General features: G+C 39.4%; 1 protein-coding gene across 4 annotated transcripts in view; it reads left to right on the top strand.

Annotated features, from left to right (window-relative positions):
- Positions 1-26,095, top strand: part of BLOC1S5 (biogenesis of lysosomal organelles complex 1 subunit 5) — a 53,850-nt gene that overhangs the window by 16,536 nt on the left and 11,219 nt on the right. The window contains exons 3-5 of one of the 4 annotated variants that reach the window (XM_073005639.1): positions 5,522-5,651; positions 24,481-24,539; positions 24,756-25,170. In XM_073005639.1, the coding sequence (XP_072861740.1) occupies positions 5,522-5,651; positions 24,481-24,539; positions 24,756-24,869 (303 nt within the window). In that variant the 3' untranslated portion in view covers positions 24,870-25,170. Of the gene's footprint in view, positions 1-5,521; positions 5,652-24,480; positions 24,540-24,755; positions 25,171-26,095 lie in introns of those variants that run through there. The other 3 variants (XM_007973747.3, XM_007973748.3, XM_007973749.3) reach the window with 3 other exon arrangements.

Below are 26,095 nucleotides of genomic sequence, written 5' to 3'. Positions count from 1 at the left end.
GGTGGCTCATGTATGTAATTTCAGTACTTCGGGAGTCCAGGGTGGAAGGATTGCTTGAGCCCACGAGTTTGAGGCCAGCCTGGACAACAAAGTGAGACTCTGTCTCTACACAAAATTTTTTATAAAAGAAAAATGAGCCAGGTGTGGTGGTGTGCACCTGTAATCCCAGCTACTGGAAGGCTGAGACAGGAGGATTGCTTGAGCCCAGGAGTTCAAGGCTGCAGTGAGCCATGATCACATCACTGCACTCCAGCAGTAGTGTGATCTCAGTGACAGAACAAGACCCTGTCTCTACAACAACAAACAAACAAAAAGATACAGGTTGAAATATTGTAACAGTTGAAATGATATACTTTCTTGGATTTGCTTCAAAATAATCTAGAGGGGATGAGGTGTATGGAGCATTATGGAGGGGAAAAAAATCAGTCATAAGAACTGTTGAAGATTGGTGATGAGTATATGAGAGTTCATTATATTATTCTCTTGCAACATTTGTATAAGTTGTTAATATCTTATTATGAGAAAAATTAGAAAAAGAAGCTGGCCATATAAGAATGGCTCAAAAAAAATAAAAACACTTCAGTAACATAACTAACCTATTATTTTTTCATAGTCAAGGTTACCACTCTATTTTTAGTAACTTCTTGTTTTGTATTAATTTTAGATTTGTAGAAAAATTGCAAAGATAGTACAGATAATTCCCGTGTACCGCTGTATTAGTTCATTTTCATGCTGCTCATAAAGACATACCCAAGATTGGGAAGAAAAAGAGGTTTAATTGGACTTACAGTTCCACATGGCTGGGGAGGCCTCAGAATCATGGTGGCAGGCAAAAGGCACTTCTTACATGGCAGTGGCAAGCAAAAATGAGAAAGAAGCAAAAGCAGAAACCCCTTATAAGCCCATCAGATCTCGTGAGACTTACTCACTGTCAAGAGAATAGTACAGGAAAGACTGGCCCCCAGGATTCAATTACCTCCCCCTGGATTCTTCCCACAATAGAATTCCTGGAATTCTATTCCTGGGAATTCCAGGAGATACAATTCAAGTTGAGATTTGGGTGGGGACAGAGCCAAACCATGTCATTCCACCTTTGGCCCTTCCGAATCTCACGTCTTCACATTTCAAAACCAATCATGCCTTCCCAACAGTCCCCCAGAGTTTTAACTCATTTCAGCATTAATCCCAAAAGTCCACAGTCCAAAGTCTCCACTGAGACAAGGCAAGTCTCTTTCACCTATAAGCCTGTAAAATAAAAAGCGAAGTAGTTACTTCCCATATACAATGGGGGTACAGGTATTGGGTAAATACAGCCATTCCAAACGGAAGAAATTTGCCAAAACAAAGGGATTACAGTGCCCATGCAAGTCCGAAATCCAGTGGGGCAGTCAAATTTTAAAACTCCAAAATGATCTCCTTTGACTCTACGTCTCACATTCAGGTCACACTGATGTAAGAGGTGGGTGGTCTTGGGAAGCTCCGGCCCTGTGGCCGGGAGGCAGGGTACAGCCTTCTTCCTGGCTTCTTTCACAGGCTGGCGTTGAATGTCTGCGGCTTTTCCAGGTGCATGGTTCAAGCTGTCGGTGGATCTACCATTCCGGGGTCTGGAGGACGGTGGTCCTCTTCTCACAGCTCCACTAGGCAGTGTCCCAGTAGGGACTCTGTGTGGGGGCTCCGACCTCACATTTCCCTTCTGCACTACCCTAGCGGAGGTTCTCCATGAGGGCCTCGCCCCTGCAGCAAACTTTTGCCTGGGCATCCAGGCATTTCCTTATATCTTCTGAAATCTAGGCAGAGGTTCCCAAACCTCCATTCTTGACTTCTGTGCACCCACAGGCTCAACATCACTTGGAAGCTGCCAAAGCCTGGGGCTTCCACCCTCTGAAGCCACAGCCCAAGCTGTATGTTGGCCCCTTTCAGCCACTGCTGGAGCGGCTGGGACACAGGGCACCAAGTCCCTAGGCTGCACACTGTACGGGGGCCATGGACCTGGCCCGTGAAATCACTTTTCCCCCTAGGCCTCTAGGCCTGTGATGGGAGGGACAGCCATGAAGACCACTGACATGACCTGGAGACATTTTCCCCATTGTCTTGGGGATTAACATTGGACTCCTTGTTACTTATGCAAATTTCTGCAGCCAGCTTGGATTTCTCCTCAGAAAATGAAATTTTCTTTTCTTTCGCATTGTCAGGCTGCAGATTTTCCGAACTTTTATACTCTGCTTACCTTATAAAACTGAATGCCTTTCACAGCACCCAAGTCACCTCTTGAATGCTTTGCTGCTTAGAAATTTCTTCCACCAGATACTCTCAATCATCTCTCTCAAGTTCAAAGTTCCACAAATCTCTAGGGCAAGTACAAAATGCTACCAGTCTCTTTGCTAAAGCATAACAAGAGTCACCTTTGCTCCAGTTCCCAGCAAGTTCCTCATCTCCATCTGAGACCACCTCAGCCTGGACCTTATTGTTCATATCACCATCAGCATTTTTATCAAAGCCATTCAGCTTTGATAAACTTTCTGACATTTCCTGTCTTCTTCTGAGCCCTCCAAACTGTTCCAACCTTTGCCTGTTACTCGTTTCCAAAGTCGCTTCCACATTTTCTGCTATCTTCAGCATCCCCCCACTCTACTGGTACCAATTTACTGTACTAGTCTGTTTTCACTCTGCTGATAAAGACACACCCAAGACTGGGAAGAAAAAGAGGTTTAATTGGACTTACAGTTCCACGTGGCTGGGGAGGCCTCAGAATCATGGCAGGAGGTGAAAGACACTTCCTTTTTTTTTTTTTTGGGGGGGGGGTGGAGTCTCGTTCTGTCGCCCAGGCTGGAGTGCAATGGCACAATCTTGGCTCACTGCAACGTCCACCTCCCAGGTTCAAAGGAATCTCCTGCCTCAGCCTCCTGAGTAGCTAGGACTACAGGCACGTGCCACCACGCCTGGCTAATTGTTTTTGTATCTTTAGTAGAGACAGGGTTTCACCATGTTGGCCAGGCTTCCAGGCTTGTCTCAAACTCCTAACCTCGTGATCCACTCGCCTCGGCCTCCCAAAGTGCTGGAATTACAGGCGTGAGCCATCGTGCCTGGCCTGAAAGATACGTCTTACATGGTGGTGGCAAGAGAAAATGAGGAAGAAGCAAAAGTGGAAACCCATGATAAGTCCCTCAGAGACTTATTCACTATCACGAGAATAGTATGGGAAGGACTGGCCCCCATGATTCAATTACCTCCCCCAGGTTCCTCCCACAACATGTGGGAATTCTGGAAGATACAATTCAAGTTGAGACTTGGGTGGGGACACAGCCAAACCATATCAACACCTCACCCACTTTCTTTTGTTATTTAATTTCTTATATTACCATGCTGCATTTGTAAAAGCTAAGAAACCAACATTGATACGTTACTGTTAATGAAACACCAGACTTTATTTGAATTTTACCAGTTTTTCTATTACAGTCCCCTTTCTGTTCCAGAATCTAATCTGGGGTACCACATTGCATTGAATCATCATGCCACCTTAGTCTTTGGTCTGTGACAGTTCCTCAGCCTTTCCTTATTTTTTATGACCTTTACGTAAGTCTTGAGTACTGGCTAGGTATCCAATCTGGATTTGTCTGTTGTTTTTCTCATGACTAGACTGGGGTTTTGGGTATTGGGAAAGAATACCACAAAGGTAAAGTACCCTTATCACATTATATCAAGGAGTGCATGCTATCAACACGATACCACTGATAATATGAACCTTCTTGGCTTGGTTGAGGAATTACTGCATTTGCTGGTTTTCTCAACTATCATGTTGCTAGTTTTCTCTACTATAATGTTAATATTTTTCCCTTTCCCTGTTCTATTATTTGGAAGCAAGTTACTAAGTATAGCCCACCCTCATTTTGGGCAGGGAGGGTGGTTTTGCTCTACTTTCTGTAATGGAGATGTTTTCGGAGTTCCTAAAACCACCTGCAGGTTCAGTGATTCACTAGAGGAACTCACAGAAGTCAGCATATGGCCATACTTGTGGCAAGCTTTGTTATGGCAAAAGAGTATAAAGCAGTGTCAGCAAAGGGAAAAGGTGCTTGGGAAGCAGTCTGGAGGAACCCGGGTAGAAGCAGTCTAGAGGAACCCAGGTAGAAGTGTCCAAGAGTCCTCCCCCCGTGGAGTCACACAGGATGCACTGAATTCCCCTTGTGACAAGTTGTGACAACACATGTAAAGTGTAATCTTACAGGGAAGCTTGCCTGAGCCTAGGTGTCCAGGGGTTTTATTGGGGGCTGGTCAAGGAGGCATCCTCTGCCTGGCATGTACATTTTCAGACTTCCAGAAGGAAAGAGGTATTCAACATTAATCACATTGTTTGTGTAAACCAGTGGTGTCCAATCTTTTTGCTTCCCTGGTCTACGCTGGAAGAAGAAGAATTGTCTTGGGCCACACGTAAAACACACTAACAGTAACAATAGCTGATGAGCTAAAAAAGAAAAAATCACACAAAAAATCTCATAATGTTTTAAGGAAGTTTTATAATTTGTGTTGGGCTGCATTCAAAACCGTCTTGGGCTGCTTGTAGCCCATCTGCCGCGGGTTGGACAAGCTTGGTATAAACCATTCAGGCACAGTGAACCACTTTTGTAATTTATGGAAGGGTTTTATACCAACATAGGGAACTGTTTACTAGTCAAGTTTCCAGCCCCAAGCCAGGGCCAACCGTATGAGGAGGTCTTTCTAATGATAATAGCCTCAGGCCTTCAGTGTTCTTTTCTATATAGGGAAGTATCTACATATTACTTTTACTACTCATTTTTATTTTGAGAAAAAAAAAGGAATCAGATAAAAAACATAGCACATAATAATAGAAGCTATATGATAGTAAGAATGACAAAATGAAATTTAAGATCAGATCAGGGGTGTTTAATTTCCTTCTAATAAAATATGTGGCAATCTGGGCCATTTTTCTGGTTCTTTTAGTATTTCTCTTGCCAATTTTTTAACATTGCTATAAAAATATTACTCATATTGCAACTTTTGGAGCATTTCATAATTTTAAAAATGCCTCTGGGTTATGAGGCATTTATTGCCAAATAATTAGAAGAAGGCTGCATAAATTTTCAGTAATAAGTCATAACCTAACAACCAAAACCTGGGTGGATATCTTAGAAAGTAATTACTAAGATTTAAGACACAATATGCTGGGCATGGTGGCTCCAAACTGTAATCCCGGCGCTTTGGGAGGCCAAGGTGGGCAGATCACAAGGTCAGGAGTTTGAGACCAGCCTGGCCAATATGGTGGAACCCCATCTCTACTAAAAGAAAAAAATTACAAAAATTAGCCAGGCATAGTGGCTGTAGCCTTTAGTCCCAGCTACTTGGGAGGCTGAGGCAGGAGAATCACTTGAACCCGGGAGGTGGAGGTTGCAGTGAGCTGAGATCACACCACTGCACTCCACTCTGGGTGAGAGAGTGAGACTGCATCTCAAAAACAAAAAAAAGAAAAAGACACCATATTTATTAGTCATTTACTTTCTTTTAATAGGAAAAGCGTGGTCTTCGAGAAATGCGAGTTCTTGAAAATTTGAAGAATATGATCCATGAAACAAATGAACATACTCTTCCCAAATGTAGAGACACAATGCGGGACAACCTCAGCCAAGTTCTCCAGAGATGTGAGTTAGCGATTTTTTTAAAATTGCTTTTCATTTCAAATGAGTGCTACACCACAATGTATTTTCTTGGGTATTATGGTGAGAAGTGGAGAGGGAAAGTTCTTAACCTGGATATATGAGAGGGAAGTTCAGTTACAGAGAAAGTGGTTTTCTAGTGATTAATGTGTGTTGCCATTAATTAATCTCCAGACAGCATTAATCTCCAAAGTGAGTTGTGTGCATCTGTGGTACACGAGACAGTCTGTTTAGTATGTGAGAAAGTCAAAATATTTTTCACCTATTTTTACAAATTTTTCTTTTTTTTTTTGGAGGCATAGTCTCACTCTGCCTCCCAGGCTGGAAGGCAGTGGTGGGATCTCGGCTCACTAAGACCTCCGCCTCCCAGATTCAAGTGGTTCTCGTGCCTCAGTCTCCTGAGTAGCTGGGACTGCAGGTGTGTATCACCATGCCTGGCTAATTTTTGTGTTTTTAGTAGAGATGGGGTTTCACCAAGTTGGCCAGGCTGGTCTCGAACTCCTGGGCTCAAGTGATCCACCTGCCTTAACCTCCCAAAGTGCTGGAATTTTTTACAGGCATGAACCACCATGGCCGTCCTATTTTTACAAAAACATTTATATATATATATATAAAATTTGAGGCTGGGCACGGTGGCTCATGCTTGTAATCCTAGCACTTTGGGAGGCCAAGGCAGGCAGACCACAAGGTCAGGAGTTTGAGACCGACCTGGCCAATATGGTAAAACCCTGTCTCTACTAAAAATACAAAAATTAGCCAGGCGTGATGGCACACGCCTGTAGTCCCAGCTACTTGGGAGGTTGAGGCAGAAGAATCCCTTGAACCCAGGAGGCGGAGGTTGCAGTGAGCAGAGCGAGACGCCATCTCGGGAAAAAAAAAAAAAAATTGATGACCAGGAACTGGGAAGATCTGAGATGAAACTTCTTTTTCACACAGGGGACTAGAGGTAGCTTTATTTAGAAGATAATGTTTTCATAAATGTTTATACTAGCACTTTCTGTCATTAAGTAAAATATTTTAATGTGGAGAGAGAGTTGATCAAAATGAATATTTTAAATATCAAACCATAACAAAATAAATAAAAGTTTTATTAGTAACTGATTTAGAAATTTGAAGTATTTAAGAAAATCCAGATTTATATTGCCAATATTCAGCTTGTCCAAGTGTTGTGCAGGAAGGAATTCAAGAGCAACAAGTGAGGATAACGCTGGTAAATAATGATGGGTTACTGAAGTATAAAATGGAAACAGATCTTTCTGAAGGGGAAGAAAAGCCAAAAAAAACTCCGTGAAAAACAAACAAACTGACCTGCAGTAGAATGGCTGGCGAAGAAAGGCAGCAGAAAGATCTTGGTTAAAAACTGAATTAAATAAGTCTTTGTGTCCAGGTCCAAGTTAATGCTCTTGTGTACTCTAATGCTAAAAGGAGGTTGGAAAACATAGATCTCCCAGGTCACATTTGGTTTCTCGGAGTGGAACAGCAGAAGTATAAAATTGGCCTTAGGCTTTTGCATTTTACAACAAACATGCCCTCATTTGTTCATAACCACATCCTTAACCCTGTCAAACATTCTAGTTAGCATGCTAAAAGGAAAACTGCAAGTTATCAATAAGATGTTTACGTATGCCTTGCAGACATGCATACACCTTTCCTTTTCCACATTGTAAGTATATAAAACTAAATTTTGTAAAACTGAGTGAAAACTATTTTGACTTACTTCATTCTGGGGCTAAAGTTATTGAAGATGTGAGGACGAGCCTCTTAAAATTACGGTCTTCTCAGTGAAGTACAAAAGTATTACTGATAATTTACAATCCAGATTAAGTGCGTTTTCTTGAAAGGCAGAATTAAAACATAAAAATGTGAAGTTAGTAATTGAGGTTCCATTGTGTGTGGAATACATTGGGTCTTGCCAGCTGTAGAAACCAGGCAATGGCTTTCTGAACAGTTTTCTGCTGGAAGCAGGAAAAGTTTCTGTGGTAAGCTCTGACGGAAGTATTTTCTTGTACCTTTTATTGCTGAGTGTCACTGCCTTTAAAACTGATGTAGTTTTGAAAATTAGTCTGGGCCCAGCTGTCTTTCATGGCAAATTTCATGTTTAAAAGTGACATTTTAAAGGATGTATTGACTTGTTTATTTTCAGTACTAATCGATCTGGGAGTTGTGCAAAATCATTTAAGCAAGTTTATGTATAGAATATATTGATCTCAGTATTTAATAGTACAAGACTATTGATAAGTTGGGTTTCATTTTGTGCTTTTTAGTAGAACCATCACATTTATCTCTTCATATACGTGTTTGACACTATGTGTGTGGTCAGCTGTGCCTCTCAGAACACTACAAATGTGGATCTTACGCATTGTTCTGACATTGTGCTCAAAACTAACAGATGAAGGGCCAAAAAGGTGGGACCATCTAGAACTCTCTGAATGGAGACCTAGTACAGAACTCAGCTTGGAACCATTTCTGCTTTTGGCTGCATTGCCACCTACTTTGCAGAGTGTCCTGAGATTAGGTGAGCAGAGGCTTTAGAACCAAAACTCTTCTGTAGTTCCTTAAGAACCACAAAAAAGTAAATAGGAGCTCCATCAAGGTATGTAAGAGCAACCCATAAAGTAACTTGTTATGAAGATATAGCCATTACCTTTTTTTCATCCTTAAGACAAGGTGTCTGTGTTCTATTTATTAATTATTTAATAGACTTGTAAATTTCACCACGTTTGGTGTCAGGAGATCTTGTCTTAGTATCAAGGACTCAGCCTTTGATTTTTAGAGAGTAAGGAGGATGGACAGCTTCTAGGTTATTCCTCATTCAAATAAACTAACATGACCGTAATAAAAGAATATCCCCTCCCTCCTTGTCTCCCTCTCTCTTTTTAAGAACAATGACTTTATTTTTGCATTATTTAAAAGTAAAACCTAATGTATTTTAGTAATAAGCAAAAAATAAAGAAGAAAATAAATCGTAAAAAGAAAGAAACAGGCCAGGCATGGTAGCTCACACCTGTAATCCCAGCACTTTGGGAGGCCTAGGCTGGAGGATTGCTTGAAGCCAAGAGTTCAAGACCAGCCTGGGTAACAAAGCAAGACACCCTCTCTCTACCAAAAAAATTGAAAAAAATTGCCTAGGTGCGGTGAGGCGCGCCTCTAGTCCCAGCTACCTGGGAGGCTGAGGTGGTAGGATTGCTTGAGCCCAGGAGTTCAAGGCTGCAGCATGTTATGATGATGCCACTGCACTCCAGCCTGAGCAACAGAGTGAGATCCTGTCTCTAACCAACAGCAACAACAGCAACAACAACCTACTTAAAAAAGCTGTTGCTTTTTAACTTTGGTGAACACCATTCCAGGCATCTTTACGTGTATTCAAGAACTATGTATGGAGAATGATAGCTGGATAAATGAGCAGGGGAGAGGAGAAGTTGGGGGGAAGGTATGAGAGGGAGAGAAAACGTTTCATAAGAATGGGATCATATAACTTTTAAGTTAAAGTATTAACTTTAATTTCATTTGAATTAGAACAAAAATTAAAGTAAAATGGAAGACAGTACCTTGAAACAAGTACTTCTTACCATCAAATATAGTAGTTACTAAAAGATCATTATGAGGAAAATAATTATAGAAAACAATTAAAAGTTGTAGTCATGTTGTTTCTGTTCATTTGTATTGTGTTCAAATTGTTAGTAGCATTAATTAATGCCTTGCCATGAGAGATGGAGGATTTTCAACTCTCCCTTCCTGCCACTCTTCCACTACTCTCTCACTTGTGAATTTAACTTTGTCAGGGTTTATAATATTTGCTTTCTGTTCTACAGTTAAAATTCTGCCAATGTTTTGTAGTAGACAATTCAATTCCTTTTTTTTTAGGCTGAATTGCAGGGGTGTGGTCACGGCTCACGCAGCCTCGACCCCCTGGACTCAGGTGATCCTCCCACCTCAGCCTTCCAAATAGCAGAGACTCCAGGTATGCACCACCATGCTGGCTAATTTTTTCGTAGAGACAGGGTTTGCCATGTTTCCCAGACTGGTCACAAACTCCTGGGCTCAAGCAATCCGCCTGCCTCGGCCTTGCAAAGTGCTGGGGATTACAGGCATGAACCACCACAACCAACCTGATTCAATTCCTTTATTTCTGATTTTATTTATTGTATCTGTAATGATGTTGTTATAGTTCTCTGTTTCCTTAGCTTTGTGGTTTCATTTTTCATTTCATTCTGTATTTTTATCATCAGGTTTGATCACATTTATTGAGCTTATAATGCTACTTTCTATTGCAAAGGACTTATAGAGACTTTTATTAGGTTTTCTTCCAGGATGGATACTTTGTCTTATCTGTCTTTCATATGTTCTTTTCCTTTCTTTTCTCTCCCCTCCCCTGTCTGTTTTTCTACAAATTAAAACATATTAGAATTCTAACAATTTTGTAATAGAGATGGGGTTACACCATGTTGGCCAAGATGGTCTCAATCTCTTGACCTGTGATCCACCTGCCTCAGCCTCCCAAGGTGCTGGGATTACAGGCATGAGCCACCAGGAATCTCAGTTCTTGACTACAATCTGTATTCCTATTCTTGGTTACTACTTTTCAAAGTTTATCATATACAATTATGATTCTTGACTGTTTAGTAAATGGTGAAGTATTTTACCTTTTAAAAAACTTTGTTTTGAGAGTCATCTAAGGGACTGTTTGTGTGATTTTGCTTCACTCTGCCATCTTTACCTAGAAATCTTTAAGAACACACTGTAATTTAAAATACAAACTAATTTATATAGCACTTTACTGTTAGACTTTTCGCCTGTATTTTTTCATTTTTTTCTCATAACCCAGTAAAATAAGTGTTTATCATCTTCCCCGCCTTATGGTTGAGAAAACTGAAATTTATAGTGGTTGAACACTCCAGATTCTCCAATAATAATTGGAGGAACTATTATGCAAGCCTAGCTCTTCTGCCTCCAGAGCTCAAGTTCCACTTCAGGATGTTACTTCTATATATCTTTGAAAAGGTAGTAAGAAAAGTCTGCCTTTATTCCTGGATTATCACTTTTTCTTGGATTTCCTCCTACAACGCAGGCTCCTCCTTTTCAGTCTACTTTGTTAGTTCCCACTTACCTTCATGACTTTTAACCTTGGGGCGCTTGCAGGCTTGGTTCCCTGACTTCTTTCCTGTTTAAACTCACTTGCTTGGTGAGCTCATACAGAATCACGCCTTTCAATATCATCTGTATACCAATCAATAATTAAATTCCACATTTGTGGTTTTAGCCTGGTCCCATATCCCTGTCTTCCCAACTAAAATTTGAGTCCTGTAAGCTCAGGACTCTTGTTGTTCACTGTGGTATCTCAGGCACCTAGAACAGTGCCTGCTACTTAATAGCCACTCAGTAGTTATTTGTTCATTGAAGTGAATGAGTGAGCATTCGGCCAAAATCTGTTCCTAATGCCAAGCTGAAATTACTATTTTTTTTAAAGTTAATACTACATTTACTTAGCTTTTTAAAAATAACTTTACTTTTGTATTATTGTATAATGTACATATTTTGGGGGTACTTATGGTAATTTAATGCTTTCATATAATTTGTAAAGACCAAATTAGTGTAATTCACATATTCATCACCTTAAATATTTGTCTTTTATTTTCACTAAAAACATTCAAATTATTCTCTTCTACCTATTTTGAATTATGTAATAGGTTATTATAAGCTATAGTCAGCCTACTGATGTATCAAATACTAGGTCTTATTTCTTCCATCAGACCGTATATTTATATCTATTAATGAACCTGTCTTCATGCCCTCCTCCTCGCTATACTTCCTGGCCTCTGGTAGCTACCAATCTACTCTCTATATTCGTGAGATCCATTTCTTTAGCTCTCACATATGAGTGAGAGCATGCAATATTTGTCTTTCTGTGCTTGGCTTATTTCACTTAACATAGTAACATCTAGTTCCATCCATGTTGCTGCAGATGATGGGATTTCGTTCATTTTTATGGCTGAATAATATTCCATTGTGTATACCACATTTTCTTACCCATTCATGGAAATTTAGGTTGGTTCCATATTTTGGCTAGTGCTGCAATACACACGTGAGTGCAGATGTCTCTCTCCTTTTCTTCTAGATATATACCCAGTATTGTGGAATTGCTGGATCATATGGTAGTTCTATTTTTAGTTTTTTGAGGAACCTCCAAACTGTTCTCCACAGTGGTTGTACTAATTTATATTCTGACCAACAGTGTACGAGAGTTCCCTTTTCTCCACATCCTTGCCAGCATCCATTATTCTTTGTCTTTTTAATAAAAGCCATTTTAACTAGAGATGCTATCTCGTGGGTCTGATATGCATTTCTCTGACAATTAGTGATCTTGGGCATTTTTTTCATATTCCTGTTGGCCATTTTATGTCTTTTGAGAAATGTCTCTTTTGAAATAGATCTTTGCCTATTTTTAAAATTGGATTCTTTGGGTTTTTTGCTATATTGTTGTTTGAACTCCTTATATATTCTGGTTATTAATCCCTTGTCAAATGAATAGTTTGCTAATACTTTCTTCTCCTGTGGGTTGTCTCTTCAACTTGTTGATTATTCTCTTTGCTTCACGGAAGCGTTTTAGCTTGATGTAATCCCGTTTGTCTGTTTTTGCTTTGGTTGCCTACTTTTGAGGTCTTACGGAAAAAAGTCTTTGCCCAGACCAGTGTCCTGGAGTGTTTCCCCCTAGAGTTTCTTCTAGTAATTTCATAGTTTCACGTCTTAGATTTAAGTCTTTAATCCATTTTTGTTTGATTTTTGTGTATGGTGAGAGATAGAGGTTTAGTTTCATTCTTCTTCATATGGATATCCAGTTTTCCCAGTCATATTGATATCCAGTTTTCTCAGCACCATTTATTGAAAAACCTGTCCTTTACCCATTGTATGTTCTTGGTGCCTTTGTTGAAAATGAGCTGGCTATAAATTTGCGAGTTTATATCTGGGTTATTGATTCTGTGCCATGCATGGTCTGTGTGTTTTTATGCCGGTATCATGCTGATTTGGTTACTATAGCTTTGTATTAATAATACGCTTTGTAATCAGGTAGTGTGATGCCTCCAGCTTTGTTCTTTTTGCTCAAAATTGCTTTGACTATTCAGGGTCTTTCGTGGTTCTGTATAAATTTTAGGGTTTATTTTTCCTATTTCTATGAAAAATGTCATTGGTATTTTGATAGGGATTGCATTGAGTCTGTAAATTGCTTTGGGTATTATTGTCATTTTAATGGCATTCTTCCAGTTATGGAGCATGGATATCTTTCCATTTTTGTGTGCCCTCTTCAATTTTTTTCATCAGTGTTTTATAGTTTTCCTTGTATAGATCTTTTACTTCTTTGGTTCCATTGATTCCTAGCTATTTTATGTTCTTTGTAGCTATTGTAAACAGGATTGCTTTCTTGATTTCTTTTTCATATTGCTTGCTGTTGGCGTATATAAATGCTATGGATTTTTGTATGTTGATTTTGTATCCTGCAACTTTACTGAGTACATTTATTAGTTTTAAGAGCTTTTTGGTGAGTCAGTAGGTTTTTCTAAATATAAGATCATGTGATCTGCAAACAAAGATAATTTGACTTAATACCTTTCCAATTCGTGTGCCCTTATTTCTTGCCTAATTGCTTTGGCAGGACTTTCAGTATGATGTTGAATAAAAGTGGTGAATGTGAGCATCCTTTTCTTGTTCCAGATCTTATAGGAAAGCCTCTCAGTTTTTCCTCATTCAATATGTTAGCTATGGGTTTGCCATATAAGGCCTTTATTGTTTTGAGCTATGTTCTTTTTATACCCAGTTTTTGAGAGCTTTTATCATAAAAATGTTGGATTTTATCAAATGCTTTTTTAGCATCTATTGAAATTACCGTATGGTTTATTTATAGATTTGCATATGTTGAACCCTCCTGGCATTCCTGGGATAAATCCCACTTGACCATGGTGAATGATCTTTTTAATGTGTTGTTGAATTTGGTTTGCTACTATTTTGTTGAGGATTTTTGCCTTTACATTCATTAGTGATATTGTGTGTAGTTTTCTTTTTTTTTTTTTCTTGTTTTGTCTTTGTCTGATTTTGATATCGAGGTAATGCTGGCCTTGTAGAATGAGTTTGGGAATATTCTCTCCTCTTCAAGTTTTTTGAAGAACTTGAGTAGAATTGGTGTTAAATTGTCTTTAAATGTTTGTTGGAATTCAGCAATGCAGCCATCGAGTCCTGGGCTTTTCTTTGACAGGAGACTTTATCATGGCTTCAGCCTTGTTATTCATTATTAGCTTGTTGAGGCTTTCTGTTTCCTCATGGTTTGTGCTTGGTAGCTTGTATGTGTCTAGGAAAATATCTATTTCTTCTAGCTTTTCCAATTTGTTGGTGTATAGTTGTTGATAATCGTTCAATGATTCTTTGATTTTTTTAGCCTCAATTTTATTTATTTCTGCTCTGGTCTCTATTATTTCTTTCCTTCTACTAATTTTGGCTTCCTTGAAGTTCAATGTTAGGTTGTTTATTTGAAGTCTTTCTGTTTTTTCGATACAAGCTTTTGTTGCTATAAATTTCCCTCTTAGTACTGTTTTTGCTGTATCTCATAGATTTAGGTATGTTGTATTTTCATTTTATTTGTTTCAAGAGATTTTTAAATTTCCTTCTTAATTTCTTACCTGACCCATTGGTTGTTCAGAAGCCTGTTGTTTGCTTTCCACGTGTGTGTGTATTTTCCAAGTTTCCTCTTGTTGTTGATTTTTAATTTTATTCCATTATGATCAGAAAATATACCTGATAATGATGTCTATCTTTTTGAATTTGTTAAGACTTGTTTTGTGGCCTAAGATATGATCTGTTCCAGAGAATGTTCTGTGTTCTGATGAAAAGAACATGTAACCTGCTGCAGTTGGGTGAAGGTTCTGTAAGTGTCACTAAGGCCTGGTCGAGTTTGTAGTTGAACTCTCCAATGTTTCTCTGTTGATTTTGTCTGGATGATCTGTCCATTACTAAGTATGGGAAGTTGAAGTCTCCTGCGGCTATTCTATTGCTTTCTGTCTCTCCCTTTAGATCTATTAATGTTTGCTTTATGTACTTGGGAGTTCCGGTGTTGAGTACATAGATATTTATAATTGTTACACCCTCTTGCTGAACTGACCCCTGTATGATTATATAGTGACCTTCTTTGTCTCTTTTTACAGTCTTTGATTTGTAGTCTGCTTTATTTGATTTAAGTGTAGTTACTCCTGCTCTTTTTGGTCTCCAGTTGCATGGAATATCTTTTTCTGGTTGCATGGAAATGTAAAGCCTAACTGACATTTACTGAACATTTCACCCAACTGCTGCAGAATATGTGTTCTTTTCATCAGCACATAGAACTTGCATGTCTTTATAGGTGAAGTGCCTTTCTCATAGGCAGCATAGAGATGGGTCTTGTTTATTCAGCCACTCTACGCCTTTAAAAAAAAAATGGATTCTTATTCCTTTTTAAAAATAGACTTTTGGGGAACAGTGGTGTTTGGGTATATGGATAAGTTCTTAAGTGGTGATTTCTGAGATTTTGGTGCACCCATCACTTGAGCCGTGTACACTGTACCCAATGTGTAGTTTTTTATCCCTTGCCTCTCTCCTATCCTTCCCTGAGTCCCCAAAGTTCACTGTATTATTCTTATGGCTTTGTGTCCTCATAGCTTAGCTCCCACTTATAAGTGAGAACATAACGACATTTGGTTTTCTCTTCCTGAGTTATTTTACTTAGAATGATGGTCTCTAATTCCATCCAGGTTGATGCGAATGTCATTATTTCATTCCTTTTTATGGCTGAATAGTATTCCACAGTGTGTGTGTATATCTGTGTGCATGTGTGTATGTATATATATATATACACCACATTTTCTTTATCCACTTGTTGATTGATGGGCATTTGGGCTGGTTCCATATTTCTGCAATTGCGAATTCTGCTGTTATAAACATGCGTGTGCAAGTGTCTTTTTCGTATGATGACTTCTTTTCCTCTGGGTAGATACCCAGTAGTAGGATTGCTGGATCAAATGGTAGATCTACTCTTAGTTCTTTAAGGAATCTCCACACTGCCTTGCATAGTGGTTGTACTAGTTTACATTCCCACCAGCAGGGTAAAAGTGTTCCCCTTTCACCACATCCACGCCAACATCAATTTTTTTTATTATTATACTTCAAGTTCTAGGGTACATGTGCACAACGTACAGGTTTGATACATAGGTATCATGTGCCATGTTGGTTTGCTGTACCCATCAACTTGTCATATACATTAGGTATCTCTCCTAATGCTATCCCTCCCCCAGCCCCCCACCCCACAACAGGCCCCGGTGTGTGGTGTTCCCTGCCCTGTGTCCAAGTGACCTCATTATCAGTTCCCACCTATGAATGAGAACATGCGGTGTTTGGTTTTCTGTCCTTGTGATAGTTTGCTGAGAATGATGGTTTACAGCTTCGTCCATGTACCTACAAAGGACATGAACTCATCCATTTTTATGGCTGTGTAGTATTTCATGGTGTATATGTGCAACATTTTCTTAATCCAGTCTGTCATTGATGGACATTTGGGTTGGTTCCAAGTATTTGCTATTATGAATAGTGCTGCAGTAAACATACGGGTGCATGTGTCTTTATAGTAGCATGATTTATAATCCTTTGGGTATATATCTAGTAATGGGATGGCTGGGTCAAATGGTAATTCTAGTTCTAGATCTTTGAGGAATTGCTATACTGTCTTCTACAATGGTTGAACTAATTTACACTCCCACCAACAGTGTAAAAGCATTCCTATTTCTCCACATCCTCTCCAGCACCTGTTGTTTCCTGACTTTTTAATGATCGCTATTCTAACTGGTGTGAGATGGTATCTCATTGTGGTTTTGATTTGCATATCTTTGATGACCAGTGATGATGAGCATATTTTCATGTGTCTGTTGGCTGCATAGATGTCTTCTTTTGAGAAGTGTCTGTTCATATCCTTTGCCCACTTTTTGATAGGGTTGTTTGTTTTACTCTTGTAAATTTGTTTGAGTTCTTTGTAGATTCTGGATATTAGCCCTTTGTCAGATGGGTAGATTGCAAAAATTTTCTCCCATTCTGTAGGTTTCCTGTTCACTCTGGTGGTAGTTTCTTTTGCTGTGCAGAAACACTTTAGTTTAATTAGATCGCATTTGTCAATTTTGGCTTTTGTTGCCATTGCTTTTGGTGTTTTAGCCATGAAGTCCTTGCCCATGCCTATGTCCTGAATGGTATTGCCTACATTTTCTTCCAGGGTTTTTATGGTTTTAGGTCTAAAATTTAAGTCTTCAGTCCATCTTTAATTAATTTTTGTATAAGGTGTAAGGAAAGGATCCAGTTTCAGCTTTCTAAATATGGCTAGCCGATTTTCCCAGCACCATTTATTAAATAGGGAATCCTTTCCCCATTGCTTGTTTTTGTCAGGTTTGTCAAAGATCAGATGGTTGTAGGTGTGTGGCATTATTTCTGAGGCCTCTGTCCTGTTCCGTTGGTCGATATATCTGTTTTGGTACCAGTACCATGCTGTTTTGGTTACTGTAGCCTTGTAGTATAGTTTGAATGCCTCCAGCTTTGTTCTTTTGATTTAGGATTGTCTTGGCAATGTGGGCTCTTTTTCGGTTCCATATGCACTTTAGTTTTTTCCAATTCTGTGAAGAAAGTCATTGGTAGCTTGAAGGGGATAGATTGAATCTGTAAATTACTTCGGGCAGTATGGCCATTTTCATGGATATTGATTTTTCATGAGCATGGAATATTCTTCCATTTGTTTGTGTCCTCTTTTATCTCATTGAGCAGTGGTTTGTAGTTCTCCTTGAAGGTCCTTCACATCCCTTGTAAATTGGATTCCTAGGTATTTTATTCTCTGTGTGGCAATTTTGAATGGGAGTTCACTCATGATTTGGCTCTCTGTTTATCTGTTAATGGTGTATAGGAATGCTTGTGATTTTTGCACATTGATTTTGTATCCTGAGACTTTGCTGAAGTTGCTTATCAGCTTAAGGAGATTTTGGGCTGAGACAATGGGGTTTTCTCAATATACAATCATGTTATCTGCAAACAGGGACAATTTGACTTCCTCTTTTCCTGATTGAATACCCTTTGTTTCTTTCTCATACCTGATTGCCCTGGCCAGAACTTCCAACACTATGTTGAATAGGAGTGGTGAGAGAGGGCATCCTTGTCTTTTGCCGGTTTTCAAAGGGAATGCTTCCAGGTTTTGCCCATTGAGTAAGATATTGGCTGTGGGTTTGTCATAAAATAGCTCTTATTATTTTGAGATACGTTCCATCAATTTTTAAAAATTTTTTAAAATGATGGCCATTCTTGCAGCGGTAAGGTGGTATCAAATTCTGGTTTTGATTTGCATATCCCCAAAAATTATTGATGTTGAACATTTTTCATACGTTTGTTGGCCATTTGTATATCTTCTTTTGAGAATTGTCTATTCACGTCCTTAGCCCATTTTTGATGGCATCGTTTTTCTCTTGCTGATTTGTTTGAGTTCTGTGTAGATTCTGCATATTAGTCTTTTGTGGGGTGCATAGTTTGCAAAGATTTTTTTCCTACTCTGTGGGTTGTCTGTTTGCTGATTATTTCTTTTGCTGTGCAGAAGCTTTTTAGTTTAATTGAATCCCATCTATTTATCTTTGTTTTTGTTGCATTTGCTTTTGGGTTCTTGGACATGAAGTCTTTGCCCAAGCCAGTGTCTAGAAGGGTTTTTCCACTGTCATCTTCTAGAATTTTTTTTTTTTTGAGACGGAGTCTTGCTCTGTCGCCCAGGCTGGAATGCAGTGGCCGGATCTCAGCTCACTGCAAACTCTGCCTCCCAGGTTTATGCCATTCTCCTGCCTCAGCCTCCCGAGTAGCTGGGACTACAGGCACCCGCCACCTCACCTGGCTAGTTTTTTGTATTTTTTAGTAGAGACAGGGTTTCACCGTGTTAGCCATGATGGTCTCGATCTCCTGACCTCGTGATCCGCCCGTCTCGGCCTCCCAAAGTGCTGGGATTACAGGCTTGAGCCACCGCGCCCGGCCATCTTCTAGAATTTTTATGGTTTTAGGTCTTAGATTAAGTCTTTGATCCATCTTGAGTTGATTTTTGCATAAGGTGAGAGACGAGGATCCAGTTTCATTCTTCTACATGTGACATGCCAGTTATCCCATCAACATTTGTTGAATAGGGTGTCCTTTCCCTAGTTTATGTTTTTGTTGTCTGTCAAAGATCATTTGGCTGTGATCATTTGGCTGTAAGTATTTGGCTTTCTTTTTGGGTTCTCTATTCTGTTCCATTTTTTCATGCCAGTTCCATGCTGTTTTGGTGACTATAACCTTGTAGTGTAATTTGAAGTCAGGTAATGTGATGACCTCAGGTTAGTTATTTTTGCTTAATCTTGCTTTGGCTATGTGGGCTCTTTTTTGGTTCCATCTGAATTTTAGGATTTTTTTTTCTAGTTCTGTGAATATTGATAATGATATTTTGATGGGAATTGCATTGAATTTGTAGATTGCTTTTGGCATTATGGAGATTTCACAATATTTATTCTACCCATTCCTGAGCATGGGATATGTTTCCATATGTGTTGTCTGTGATTTCTTTCAGCAGTGTTTTGTAGTTTTCCTTGTGGAGGTCTTTCACATCCTTGGTTAAGTATATTCCTAAGTATTTTGCTTTTTTGGCAGCTATTCTGAAAGGGGTTGAGCTCTGAATTTGATTCTCAGCTTCGTTGCTATTGGTGTATAGCAGTGCTCCTAATTTGTGTGCATTGATTTTGTATCCTGAAACCTTCTGAATTCATTTATCAGTTATGGAGGCTTTTTGGATGAGTCTTAAGGGGTTTTTAGGTATACAATAATATCATCAGCGACCACTGACAATTTTACTTCCTCTTTACCGATTTGGATGCCCTTTCTTTCTCTTGTCTGACTGCTCTGGCTAGAACTTCCAGTACTATTTTGAATAGAAATGGTGAAAGTAGGCATTCTTGTCTTGTTCCAGTTCTCGGGGAGAATGCTTTCAAGTTTTCCCATTCAGTATAATGTTGACTGTGGATTTGTCATAGATGGCTTTTTTACCTTAGGGTATGTCCCTTCTATACCAGTTATGCTGAGGATTTTAATCATAAAGAGATGCTGGATTTTGTCAATTGCTTTTTCTGAGTCTGTTGAGATGTGATTTTCTTTTTCTCTTTTTTAGACTGTTGCTCTGTCGCTCAGGCTGGAGTGCAGTGGCGTGATCTTGGCTTACTGCAACCTGTGTCTTCTGGGTTCAAGCGATTCTCCTGCCTTAGCCTCCCAAGTAGCTGGGATTACAGGCGCCTGCCACAATACCCAGCTAATTTTTCTATTTTTAGTAGAGACAGGGTTTCACCATGTTGGTCAGGCTGGTCTCGAACTTCTGACCTCAAGTGATCTGCCTGCCTTGGCATCCCAAAGTGTTGGGATTACAGGAGTGAGCCACTGTGTCTGGCCTTTCTTGAGCTCACTGACTCTCCTCTGCTTGATTCATTCTACTGCTGAGAGTCTCTAGTGAATTTTTCAGTTCAGCAAATGTATTTCCCAGTTTCAAGATTTCTGTTTGATTTTTAAAAATTATTTTAATCTGACTGGGTGTGGTGGCTGACACCTGTAATCCCAGCACTTTGGGAGGCCAAGGCGGGTGGATCATGAGGTCAGGAGTTTGAGACCAGCCTGACCAACATGGTAAAACCCCGTCTCTATTAAGAATACAGAAATTAGCTGGGCGTGGTGGTGCACGCCTGTAGTCCCATCTACTCAGAAGGCTGAGGCAGGAGAATCACTTGAACCCAGGAGGCGGAGGTTGTGGTATGCTGAGATTGTGCCACTGCACTCCAGCTTGGGCAACAGCTGTCTCAAAAGAAAAAAATCTATTTTAATCTCTTTGTTAAATTTCTGAATAATTTTTTCTGTGTTATCCTGGAGATCACTGAGTTTCCTTAAAACTGCTATTTTGCGTTGTTGGTCAGAGAGTTCATTTATTGCCAGCTCACTGAGGTCATTCACTGACTGGTTCTTTGCTTTGTCTGTTTAGGGAGGTCTTCAGACATTCCTTGTTTGCTGTTGTTTTTTGTGGATGTACATCTGTGTCTTTGCATTGGAGCATTAGTTATTTATTCCCATTTCCTCTGTCTTGTTTCTGTTTTTATTGGATCCATTTGCTTAGAGATTCTTTTTATTTTACCTGTAGATTTCTTTTTTCTTTCACTAGGTCACTGCTTCTTTTCAGCACTAGATGGCATCTTAAACCCGTCTGCCTTAGTTCTAGTAAACAATCAAAATGCCACTCATCTTGAATAGGGGAGGTCCCCAAAGGGATATCTTGTTAGTGTGGGAAGGCTGGCTAGGCAGCCTCTGTGCCCAGGGCACCTGTGGAACAAATCTCCTGCAGTGCGGTGCTGCTGAGTAGCCACTTTGATTTGATGTCTTCTTTGGCTGAGTTACAGAACAGTTTCTAAAAGGCTGGGGGTGGAAGTGGCACCTCTCTCCTTTATCTCTGGCTGTCCTCTAGGATATGTCTGCCTCTAAGGTATCACCAATGCTTTCCATGGGTTAAGGCAGGGACAGTTCTCCTGCCAGGGAGCCCAAGATGGTGGGGAAGCTGATCGTCCACCGTGATCCCTCTTTTAGCATAGAAACCATGAGTCAGGGAAATTTCCCATGTGCTTGGTGCCAAGGCAGGTTGGGGAAGGAATGTTACAGAGATGGAAGTGCGATTCTGTTCCTGTCTCCTCAGAGTGTTTTCATTTCTCTGTGGCCCTGAGAACTGTCTCATCCTCATGTTTGAGTTCTGGGGTGTTGCTGGCACTGTGTACCTAATTTTCATTTTCTGTTGTGGAGAGTGAAGCTAGCTCGCTTCTATACCCGCATTTTGGAACTGCAAGTCCTGAAATTATTTTCTTATGTGTGTGTTTGAGGTTTACTTATAGACACCATGATAGAATGAATTTGTTTCTCTTTTATGTGAGGAAAATAGGACATTGTTAACTGTGGTGCGTGGCACAGATCTACTTGAATAATCTTTTGGTTAAGAGAAAAGCACTTGATACATTCTTGACTTTTTTTTTAAGTCTCTCCTAAAACACTGAGACAACAGGGCAGATGGCTTCGTACTGAGTTATACAACCAGTAAGTGATACAGATGTGATGGGAAGGTTCAGAGAAATGGGCCTTCTTGGTGTCGCTAATTGATCAAAAAGGGAATGTTTGGTGCAGTATGGTGATTGTCTTCAACTTTAGAAAAGCAAGTTTCATAAATTCAGAAAGTAAACCTTTTCCATTGTGTGCCTGAAGAGTTAAAAGGCAAATTGCTTCAAAGGGACTGTGATTTCTGAAAGTGGATATTCTGTCTAAACGTAGCAATCCTGATGCGGAACAGAAGTGCACTTTTGTCAGATGTGTTCTCATTACAATTTTAAAGGACGTTACAAATCACAGAGGAGGTGGCAGAAGCCTGTAACTCTTCTTCTAGGTTAGGCTCAGAATCTTCTGAAAGTGATGAAGCTCCTAACAGCTGCCAAATGGATTTTAAGTTATGTTTGCAGAGCCAGTGGGGGAAAAACCAGCCCAGGAAATGATAGAAGCACTGCTTGGGAAAGATGATGTCATATTAATATGCCACAGAAAGAAGGCAGATCTAATCAACTCTTTTTTAAAAAAATATTTTCTTTTATTAAAAAAAATGGGAACCTAATTTTCAGTACTTAAATATTACGTTTGATATAGCTAAAATTAATGGTTACTGATAAAAACACAACTTTTTGAAAACAAAATTCTTCTCTTTTACCATATTCCCAGAGGGAAAGGCCTAACATTTCTCTGAAAGAGAAATCACAGTCCCTGCCCTATTGTGGAACTTGTGACCTAGTTGGGGCCGGATTGGGGTGGGGTGGGAAGACATAATTTTAAAACAATTAGACAAACCTCCAATTTCAGCAAATGCAAGATATTAATAAATGGTAGGATACACACACACACATCTGATAAAGGAATTTCAAATAGGGAAAATCCTCAGAGGGAAGAGACTAATCAGGAGGGCTTTATGAAGACAGTAAACCTTGAACTGGGCTTTTGAAACAAAACAGTTTAATTAGTGAAAAGAAATAAGGAAAGGTTTTTCTTTAGGGATAGTACAATAAATAGAATATTGGTAACAGTGAACAGTTCTTGATTGCTTATTTTATATATATACACACATATATACACACACACACATATATATATATATATATATTTATTTTGAGATGGAGTCTCGCTCTGTCACCCAGGCTGGAGTGCAGTGGCACGATCTTGGCTCACTGCAACCTCCGCTTCCCAGGTTCAAGCGATTCTCTTGCCTTAGCCTCCCAAGTAGCTGGGACTACAGGTGTGTGCCACCGTTCTCAGCTAATTTTTGTATTTTTAGTAGAGACGGAGTTTCACCATGTTGGTCAGGCTAGTCTCGAACTCCTGATGTCAGGTGATCCGCCCGCCACAGCCTCCCAGAGTGCTGGGATTACAGGCGTGCGTGAGCCACCGCGCCCAGCCTGACTGCTTATTTTATATAAAGAACTACTCTAAGTGGTTATCATTATTAATATTGAAATTATTTACTTTTAAGCATAGTATGTATTGTGTTCTCATTTAAATTTTATGTCACTTCTGAAGCCCTGTCATTAGTAGTTATGTTCATATTACAGATGAGGAACTAAGGTGCTGAGAGATAGGAATGCCAACAAGAACAGTGCCTGGCACAAAGCAAATGCTCAGTAAACATTTGACAAATGAATAATTGAGCGAGCAAACATGCCCAAGATCATTCACACAACTGAGTGCCAAATTTGACTGACTAAGGCTCACTCTTAGCCTGCACACTACATGTCTTTATTTGGATGAAGTAAGTGAGAACATTTATGGACAGAAAAAAATGCGTCTGGCAGATGAAAAGGTTTAAATAAGGGAAGAATTACAACTGGTTTCACTGATGAAATAATTAAAGAGGCAGTAGAGTGTTGATAGTAAGAGCCAAGTCTTTAGAGCCAGAAAGATCTGATTTGAAATTCTGTTTCCTGTACTTATTGTATAACCTCCTTGATTGACAGCTTCACCTCTCTTTACCTCAGTTTTGTCATCTGTAAAATGGAATAGTGATCATTTCCTAATACGAATGTGGGATTAAGAGGGATAATACATAGATCTTGGCACTTAGTAAATACTCAATAAATAATTAGAATAATTATTACTAGCAGTTAGTTCTTGAGAAAGAGAAATGACTTAATGGAGATGGTCTAGAGGAAGCTGAATCTTGCAGTGGCAGCTGGGATAAATTAGAAATCAAGAGAGCACAGGCAAGAAGAGTAGAAAGTTGTTGAAGTCATGTAGTTACCAGGTACTGCAGTGAGAGCAGTAGTATGAATGAGAGAAAGGGGGAACGGTGGGGACAGACAGACAATGTAACGTCATAATCAGAATGTTGTGATAAATTTATCGGGATTTTATATCTTTTTGGAGAATTCTGAGGTGGTCATAGACAGTCTGTCATTGGAGTTAGTATTTAAATGTCCTTCAGCTTGTAGCTCAAAGCTCAAGAATTATTGTTCTAATTATGACATCCTGAATATATTGGCAAAACTTACTTTCCCTTTCTGGCCATCTCACCACCACCAAAATAATGTCAGTTTTCTCATAGTTTTTTGAGATCTAAAACAATCCACATGCTCTCCACACATACTCCTCCCCCAGGTATGTGTTTCCTTGAACACGGTCTGCTGACTGAAAACCCATGTCTTTTTTATTTCAGTGCAAGCAGCTAATGATTCAGTCTGTAGACTCCAACAGAGGGAACAGGAACGAAAAAAGGTAAAAGATCATTTAGATAACGGGACATATAAGTCTTGGGTGTTTGTTATATTATTAGCAATTGCTTTTGATCAGAAAATTCTCTGAATGCAGTGATTTTTACATATTTTTAAATGGCTGATTCATTGAAGATGTGTTGAGGAGGTATGGTTACGTGGTCATACCATCAATATTTTTATAAACTGAAATTGCAGAACTCTCTTTTTTCCTTTTCAGCATTTCCATCTTTTCCCTGAAAGTGGTATTTGTCTCCTGGAGGAGAGAGAAAATAGGACTTTTACATGTAACAACAAATATCCACCAGATTGGAGATATAAATCTTTCCTCTGAGCCTGAAGTATTGAGTATATTATGTATATTTCTTCTAGAAAAGGAAGCATTCATGCCTGTGGATAGGTTATTTAATGAATAGCCATAGGAGTATTTGAATCATTTGCTGGGCGGTGCTTTGCTTATTTGAATTATATGTTAACTAAATTCAGATGTGGAAAAATAGCACAAGAATTTAAGTTCCTGTGATAATTTGGTGTTTTTCACTTGCAATTATCATCAAGTGTTTTTGTAACTTACTCATTGCTCTAAACTAATGAAGATACATCTTACACTTATTAAAAAACATTGAAAAGACTAAGTCACTCTGAAAATAATGCCTTTTTGCTTGTGTGTGTGTATCGACAAATGTTACTGTCTCCATTTATCTGGAATGTGTTGTGGTTAATCCACAATAATAGTTCAGATCTGTCACTGTATAAAAATATAATGGAATGAGCCTTCTCAGAGTTTCAGTTTCTGTACCCTCTGCTTAAATCTAAACGTTGATATAAAGTTTGAAAAGTCAACAATTTGCTAATTTACACTTTATTGAAAGGACTTGACATTTAAGACAGTTGGGAATGCTGCCCAAGGATAGTGGGACCCCGCAGGCCATTCGGGAAGCAGGGCCATGGCTGAGCTCCTGGAAGAAGTGGCAAGGCAGATCTGTGGTCAGGGAAGTTTGTGTCAGGATGGGGTGCTTGCACAGCGTGCAGAGAGTGCTGGAAAGGCAGGCAGGGCTGGGGGACGTAAGTGGACCATGACAGACTGGACAGCAGATACATTTTTAATTCCTCTGCTAGGTGCCACTGGGGATGATGATGGATTTTGTTAGTTTTAGGGCAGTTCCTACACTTAAGGAGCTAAAAGTCTTGGAGTCCCAAAGCACTAACCCTGTAATAATAGAGGATAAAGTGAGAACTGTGATCATTACTAATAACTTTTTAGGATCTTGGCAAAAGTGTAATTTATTAGGAAGACGATGGCATTCAAGCCTGACCTTGATTGGTAGGAATTCAGTTACTGGAAGATGAGAGATATTATAGGGCAAGGAATACATTGTAAGTAAAGGCGAAAGATGTGAGAAGTCAATATTGTCTCGTGGACCTGGTATGGAGACTGTCTAAATGGACATTTCTAGAGATTATTGTGGATGATCTTAAATGCTGTATTAAACAATTTGTTGTGGGGACATCAGAAACTTTCCGTTTTTTGAGAAGCCGAATAACTATCTGATAGAACAC

The sequence above is a fragment of the Chlorocebus sabaeus genome, chromosome 17 (genome assembly GCF_047675955.1).
Source record: "Chlorocebus sabaeus isolate Y175 chromosome 17, mChlSab1.0.hap1, whole genome shotgun sequence".
In the NCBI taxonomy this organism is placed as follows: domain Eukaryota; kingdom Metazoa; phylum Chordata; class Mammalia; order Primates; family Cercopithecidae; genus Chlorocebus; species Chlorocebus sabaeus.
Note: the sequence above shows the minus strand (reverse complement) of the source record. Positions and strands in the feature narration are given on the sequence as shown.